Source organism: Lactuca sativa, chromosome 2 (genome assembly GCF_002870075.4).
Source record: "Lactuca sativa cultivar Salinas chromosome 2, Lsat_Salinas_v11, whole genome shotgun sequence".
Lineage (NCBI taxonomy): Eukaryota > Viridiplantae > Streptophyta > Magnoliopsida > Asterales > Asteraceae > Lactuca > Lactuca sativa.
Window position 1 is genome coordinate 197,484,301 of NC_056624.2, and position 7,595 is coordinate 197,491,895.

The window sequence follows — 7,595 nt, forward strand, 5'->3', positions numbered from 1 at the left end:
TAAAAGCCCTTTAGAATGTTTAGTATTAGAATTAGGATGTTTTTTATAACAAACTTTTAAGAGTTTTTATCTTTTAAGAAAATCTTCGATTCCTAACAGAATTTTACAATTTTAAAAACCAACTTCAGTAACCTATTAGTTTTGCCAAACAGACGGTTAATGTACAAGTTAATTGGATAATTAACGGGCCATGTCGCTTCTATAATCGCTTGTGCGCATGTACGGTCAACAATCATATCTTCATTTTTTAAAGTAAATGTAGGACATAGACAACAAAAATAGAAAATCTACAACTCTCCAGTTACATTAATTTCCTAGCTGGGATCGTGTAAATCAAAAAAAAAAAAGAGTGCAAATGCATCCATATATTGTTGTATGACTACAATGATAATTAGCGGAAGTTGCAATACGCATGCACCAATACCAATTTGAATGAACACAATATAACAACAACAAACAGGCTTAAGTCAGTCACACTATTGGTTTCTGAGACAAAAATACAGCAGCGTCAGTAGCTGGTTTGGTTTATAACTAGAGTTTCTAGTATCCCCCCACCCCAACTTTGGTCCTTGGATGGTGTTGTGAAAAATGTTGTTTAAGTTAGTTTATACAAATCCCCGCATCCCTTCTTGGCTGATGAATTGACACCTCAGGCTCCTCCCTTCTGGCAACATAAAATAATCAACCAGTCAAGCTTTCATTAACATTAACTCCTTACCATAACATTTCTATTTTGGGAAACTTTTCGTGTCACATTTCTATAAAATTAATGAGTTGGTACCTCTACCCTTTTAGTTTTAGAGAGCAGGTCATGATCCATAATAGCTTTCATGTGAAATTACTCTTTTACCAAATGTATTTGCACTTTTATCCATTAACTTGAGCCTCCCCATTAACCAGTGTATTTCCACTTTCATTAGATGCAGATGCAGCAGCAGGGGTATCAGGTTTGGTGGTGCTTGTTTTTTGCTCGCTTTTGCGGGACCCGGACCCAACATATCTTTTGATAAACATGCCTTCAGGGGCAGGGCTCTTATCTTTGCGTTGACCTGAAGAAGTCTCTTCTCCTGTTCCATCACCCATTCGTCTAAATTTGCTTCTCTCTGTATATTTCTGTGGGCTCCCACTCCCGCTCTCCTTTGTCGCAGCACCATCTGTACTCCCCTCTGGAACTGGAAGCAGTGCTTTGCGGCTTAGACGAAGTTGCCCTTTTTCATTGATCTGTAATGTATGTATATTATTATTACAACTTTACTAATTTAAATATAATCATCCTTAGTTCTTACACACAATCATACAACCCCCAAGGAAACAAAACTCAAACCTCAATCAGCTTCACATCAACAATGTCTCCAACCTTAAAAGCCTGAAAACAAAATTAAAATAAAATCAATCATACCACCAACACCAACACCTCATGAATATTTATTCGTTATAGTAATAAAAGGAGGTGATATGCATATATATATATATATATATATATATATATATATAACCCTTACATCTTCTGGTTTTGACAGCCAATCTGGACTCAACTCACTAATATGGCAAAGTCCCTGAAATGGAGTGGACAGGAGTGAAATTCCATTTCAATGTTCAAAATTAAAATAAATAAAAAGTTACTAATTAATCATGTAAATTCACACTACCTCACGCCCTGGTACTATTTCAACGAAAGCTCCATAAGGAACAATGGATGTGATTTTACAATTCCTGATAACCAACCAACACAAAATCAAATACATAATCCTGTAGAAACTAACATAATAAATTAATGCCAACCATTCATTTCCATACCTATATACATCACCAACAATCGGAACCATGGTCAAGTTACTGATAATAGCTTTTGACTTTTCTAAGCTTGCCATATCTCTTGCAGTTATTTTAACCTGCAATAATACATACATACCCATTCAGACATGTGAGAAATGAGATTTCATGAAAGCACTAGGCATAAAAAGCACACTATGTCATGCTTATCTTACTATTCCATTATCTTGTGTGTCAATAGAGTCCACACCAGTCTCTTCAATAATACTCTTCACCTTTTTACCCCCAGAACCAATAATCAGATTAACCTTCTCAGGTTTAACCTTCATTACAAGAATAAGTGGAGCATGCTTGGAAAGCTTCTTTGAAGGAGGAGGGGAACATTTCAACATCTCAGCTGTAAACATAAAATACAATCATGCTAAATGACAACAAAAACATATCATCATTTAAAAAGATAAAGATTGAGTATCTTTTATAAATTTTACCAAGAATACGTTTTCGCCCTTCCTTTGCTTGCATTAAAGCATGCTTCATTGTTGATAAAGTGATCCCTCCTACCTTTATATCCATTTGGAATGCAGTTACTCCATCATCATTTCCAGCAACCTGCAATCAGTAAAAGTCGATAAGTTCATCAACCCTATCCTTCCTTTTATTTTATTTTACTTTACTTTTTGCTAAAAAAAAGACCTTAAAGTCCATATCTCCAGAAGCATCCTCAGAGCCAGTGATGTCAGATAGAATAAGTGGGGTCCCATCTCCCCCAAATTCCTTTGTGTCCAAAACCAGTCCCATTGCTATACCTGCAATAGGACTCTTTAATGGCACTCCTGCATCTTGTAATGCTAGGCATCCCCCACAAACTGATGCCATACTATACAAGACCATCCATCATACACAACAAATGAATGTCAAACAATGTTTTGGAAATATTTATTTTCATGGAAATGCATTTGTTATATATATGCACCTTGAAGATCCATTACTTTCTGTTATGGTACTCTCGACACGTATTGTATATGGAAAATCCTCTTCAGAAGGCAATACAGGTTCAAGAGCTCTTTCTGCAAGGGTACCATGACCAATTTCTCTTCTACTTGGTGCACCAATTCGCCCAACTTCCCCAACACAAGATGGTGGGAATGAATACTGTTGTATAGTGTATATTCAACAATTTGGAAACTTATCAACTTAACTGCTACAGAAATAGCAAAATAACATTTATCCAAGACCTAAAAAAAATAGTCATACTGATACATACCTGAAGATAGAACCTTTTCACATCTTCTACACCTGCAAGGATGTCTATTCTTTGAGCCATCTGTCTATCCCCAAGGGTAACCACTGCCAACGACTGTATTGCAACACAAGAGACATGAAAAAAAATAGATTATGAAGAACAGATGAGAAAAATTACAACACTTTGTGTTTTTAGCACAAACCTGTGTTTCCCCACGTGTAAAAAGAGCACTTCCATGTGCTCTAGGAAGCAATCCACATTCTGAGTCAATAACACGTATCTCCTCTGAACTTCTTCCATCGCTTCTTTTTCCTCCCTTAATCAAGAAAATACAAAATATAAAAAAGATGGCCGATTTGTAAGCTTTTGTAATATAAAAACATGGTCAACGCGCATACCTCCACTATTCGTTTTCGAAGGTATTTGGATGTTACACTCTTGAACACCAATTTCACATCTACCTCTGCGTAAAACTACATAGGAAAGAGGGATAATTAATAATCATGTAGGTGATAAACTAGCAAAAAGAAAGGGTAAAAATGGTAATGAAATGATACCAGGGGAACCGGTTTTTTAGAGACAGGTTTTATGTGAACATCGCCTTCATCAAATTCACCATCAACAACAAATTCCTCTTCTTCATCCTCATCTTCCAACATGTCTGGAGTTATTTCAGTACCAACACTAGTTTCACTTTTACTAACATAACCCTCTTCAGTAAGTATACACATAACTTTTTCCTCTAACAATGAGAGTGCTTTTCTTCTTGGTATTTTGCTTTTAAGTTGCAGCACTTTGACCAACTCATCACCAACAATTTCCTGAAGCATTATAGTATCAGTTATATAAAATCAATAAAAAAATATATATATATTCAAAAAGATGAAAAGAGACACGTACTTCCACATGTTTATACAGCTCAGGTGGAGGTAACTTAATTGAGTCAAGCATTTTGGGTTTCCCACACTTCTTTACCAAATTGTCCACCTCTTTGCATATGCCTCTTACAGCATCATGGCCAATTTCTATTGCTTGAAGCAACTTCTCTTCAGGAAGAAAGTCACAGTAACCCTAAAATTGATAAAAATCCAGAAACATAACAGACTAGTGTCAGAATGAGTAACTATCAAACTGACTATCTATTTAAATTCAAATGATGAGGAGTTAACAACAACCTCTATCATCAATATCCCACTTTCTGATCCTGCTAACAATAAATCTAGTTTTGAATTTTCCATCTCCATGGTTGTTGGATTCACAACAAACTTATCATCAATTAAACCAATTCGAACTCCTGCTATAGTGTTTGTATTTGGCACTTCTGACAAAGCTCTGTTTGTACATAATATGGCACTAACTATAATTAGGTAGCTGAAATTATAAAAACTGATGATGTGATCTAAGAGAATCAATGCTAATTTGTTGATGAATCTTACACTGCAATTCCAGCTGCTGTAACAGCTAGAGAATCTGGGGGGTGCAGACCATCATAGCTCAAAACCTACAAATTCATTAAGTATTCTCAAAAAGAACAAAGAAAACTGATATTTTAATATTTGACCATTTGGAAAGTACATACTACATACCCATGATAGTATTTGAGTTTCATGATAGAAGCCCTTGAGCATGGTTGGGCGTAATGGTCTATCAATTAGTCTACAGATAAGTACCTGTATCCCAGTAATAAATACCATTCAGAATAACTAAAATGTAAATACAAAAACTGAAAACAAATAGGGTCATTCTATTGAGGGATTTAAGAACAAACTAATACCTCATGGTCCTTTGTCCTTCCTTCCCGCTTGAAAAATCCTCCACTGGAAGCAAGAAATAAAGATCAGAATATTTGTATTAAATGATATTCAACAGTAACTTTAGGCATTGCTAGTTAGTTTTGACACATTAAAAAAGCAAACAAGCATGATATACTTGCCTAGTTCTACCAGCTGCTGAAAAACGTTCTTGATAATTTACAGACATAGGGAAAAAGTCAGAAGGCTCACTTGGAGTATCAGACAAACAAACAGATGTATAGAGAATCTGCATAAAGAAAATAATCCATTTTTCAGAGACGTATTTGAAATGTACATGACCTATTTGAAAAGGCATTGTTTCTGCAATCCCATGGCATAACATGATACAAAGCAAAATATAAACACATTTATTTCCCTGATACTTACAGTTTCTCCATCTCTTACAATAACAGATCCACTAGCTTGTCTTCCTATTTGACCAGTCTCAACTATTATCTGCAAAAGTAGGAACACATATGACAGCTATAAGAGACAATGAGAGATACTTGTAAGCTTTACAATACAACCATTGCTGCCACCATGTTTACACAATATGATTAATATGAAGTTCATCTACCTATGAACCAACAACCTAAAATAACTTCTAGCACTTTCAAGACAGTTCACACTGGATAGAGATATATGTACTAAAATCAAATACATTTCTACCCTACCACTATGAAACCAACCCCTCAAATTGCAAAACTGACAAGTATTAAGGCAACTGTTAGCTATATCGCCAGTTCACCACATTGAAATGCAATTATTTCCACCTATAAGCGTGGGCATCTTTTGATTGATGGAAAGATTGGACCTTGATGGCCATTTGCAACCGAAAATGGTAGTCCCTTTTCATGGAACTCACCAATCAATTCCTCAGATACCATCAAAACTGGTTTCCTACAAATTTAAACAAACTGGCAAAAATATAAAATCCTACGCAGTTGGGACCTTGGGTGTTCAAATCTCGTAAGACACAAGGTCGTGTGAGTGTGTCACATGAAAGAAAGGAAATGCTTGAGCAGGCAAAAAATAGAGAACAAAACACAATACTACACCACCACCACACACCGGAAAGTAATTTCACCTTGCTAGTATCTACCGTCTAAACCTAGCAATCCAATATATTAAATTCATTTCCGAGAAAATTCACAACCCTACGCAATTCGAAAATAACTTAAAACCATAACTGAAATGGCCAACTTACGTGTCTATCTCCGACGGGAATTTTAACGGAATGGCGGTGAGGGAAAAACGGTATTGCTTCTTTTTCTGCGACTGAGTCGCCATTAGACTCGCGATTTAGAGCCCGTATTTTGAACCGATTCGAGGTTATTCTTCTTGACAAAAGGAAAGCACAGACAGAAGGAATAGAGTGGGGTTTTGTAAGGGGGAAGTAGGAGGAGATAGGGGGTTTGTTGTCTCTACTAGTTGTTGAGTGTGCGAAGTGAGAATAAGGTCGGCCATGGAAGCTACTGCTTGCTAGCATTTCGACAGCAATCAGTGTGACAGTGTGTGAGAGAAAGAGAGATTGGTGAAGACGATGGTGATGGAGGAGGAAACTCTTATCCGTTGTTGCTGGCGCGCGGCATGTGCATAAAATCTACTCGCCCCGGCCCAGCCCAGTTTATGGAAAAGATGGACTAACGGGTCTAGACAAGTGACTCTTTCACTTGGACCCTATCTATCATAGATATCTCTAATATAAACTTTTTATTATTATTTAAAGAAAAAACATCATAAATGATCCATCTGGTTACCCAAAATCAGAAGTTTAGTCCCTGTAGTTTAAAAACCTCATAGATGGTCCCTGTGTTTTCAAAACTTTTGATAATTGATCCTTATTGCTAACTCCGTTAATATATGAACATTTTCGTCATTTCACTTCTACAGGGACTAATTTTGATGTTTTCTCTTATTTTAAAAAAAGAAAAAACTAAATATAAATATTTAATATATAATCTCTCTCTCTCACACACAGCAAGCCTTAATCCCCACCCAAACACCATCCCACGAAAGAGACGGTAGATTTTAAGAGGGTGGTTGCCCCTCTCTTGCCAATACACAATCCAATATCAGATCATGAAAGAGTAGATGATTTCATCCCCTATTATTCGCTAATAATCAATAGTCCTTGAGGAATGAACTTAAAAACAGAAGATTAACTGCCATTTCTTTATTAAATTGTAGATGGATGTCTGGATAATGATGTTTTATGTTGCTTTTTGGTACTTGTTTCTTGAGGCAATGATGACACTGTTCTGGATCCAACTTTTTCGAGCTTTAGTTTCGACGTTGGGTGCAACTCGACCCGTAACTTGGCGGAGCAACACCAATAATGTTGCAGGCATGACAGTGTTTGATCCCCTTTCTTTGATTCCAAATGTACATATCTGAGCCTCTCATTCAAAATGAAACCATGTTCTCGAACTAATAAATGCAAAACAAAGGTAAGATCTGTATTTCGTAACTTGTAAACAATTCCACTCAGAAAAGATGAGGCAATTTCAGAGGGGACGATGAATATGGGTTCTAAGGATGGTTTCCCTTTCCCCACTCTTCATAAACCAAAAACCCTTCAAATACTTCTCTTGATCTTGTTATTATTATTATTATTATTATTATTATTATTAGGGTTAATATCATATTTAGGAAACAAACAATTCTCAATTGTGCAAAATTTATTGTTCTTCACGTATAATTTTGTTACACCCATTAACACAGGTGACCAATTTGAAATGGGTTTTTTTCATGGAGATTTGCAATGGGTTCAATAACCCTAATTT

General features: G+C 36.1%; 1 protein-coding gene across 4 annotated transcripts; it reads right to left on the reverse strand.

Annotated features, from left to right (window-relative positions):
• Positions 1-348: 348 nt before the first annotated feature.
• On the reverse strand, positions 349-6,409 carry LOC111899773 (probable polyribonucleotide nucleotidyltransferase 1, chloroplastic). Of its 4 annotated transcripts, none has more exons than XM_023895619.3 (22): positions 6,017-6,409; positions 5,197-5,265; positions 4,950-5,056; positions 4,791-4,833; positions 4,603-4,686; positions 4,453-4,517; positions 4,192-4,348; positions 3,917-4,087; positions 3,574-3,837; positions 3,415-3,489; positions 3,219-3,332; positions 3,038-3,130; positions 2,747-2,925; positions 2,467-2,650; positions 2,262-2,382; positions 1,989-2,170; positions 1,798-1,892; positions 1,650-1,713; positions 1,503-1,556; positions 1,325-1,366; positions 788-1,221; positions 349-661 (listed from the first exon to the last, which is right to left on the reverse strand). In XM_023895619.3, the coding sequence occupies exons 1-21, from the start codon at positions 6,296-6,298 to the stop codon at positions 868-870; spliced, it is 2,799 nt and encodes a 932-aa protein (XP_023751387.1). In that variant the 5' UTR covers positions 6,299-6,409; the 3' UTR covers positions 349-661; positions 788-867. The 4 variants fall into 4 exon arrangements, with proteins under 4 accessions (XP_023751387.1, XP_023751385.1, XP_023751386.1 ...); XM_023895617.3 differs by having other exon boundaries at positions 349-664; XM_023895618.3 differs by having other exon boundaries at positions 782-1,221.
• Between the last annotated feature and the right edge of the window lie 1,186 nt (positions 6,410-7,595).

Excerpts from the sequence above, each read along its gene's own strand:
- LOC111899773 (XM_023895619.3), bottom strand. The coding sequence starts at position 6,298 with ATGCTAGCAAGCAGTAGCTTCCATGGCCGACCTTATTCTCACTTCGCA. Across the intron at positions 5,266-6,016 it reads TTCCCGTCGGAGATAGACAC|ATAATAGTTGAGACTGGTCA; the intron begins GTAAGTTGGCCA and ends CTACTTTTGCAG. Across the intron at positions 4,687-4,790 it reads GAAGGACAAAGGACCATGAG|GTACTTATCTGTAGACTAAT; the intron begins GTATTAGTTTGT and ends ACTGGGATACAG.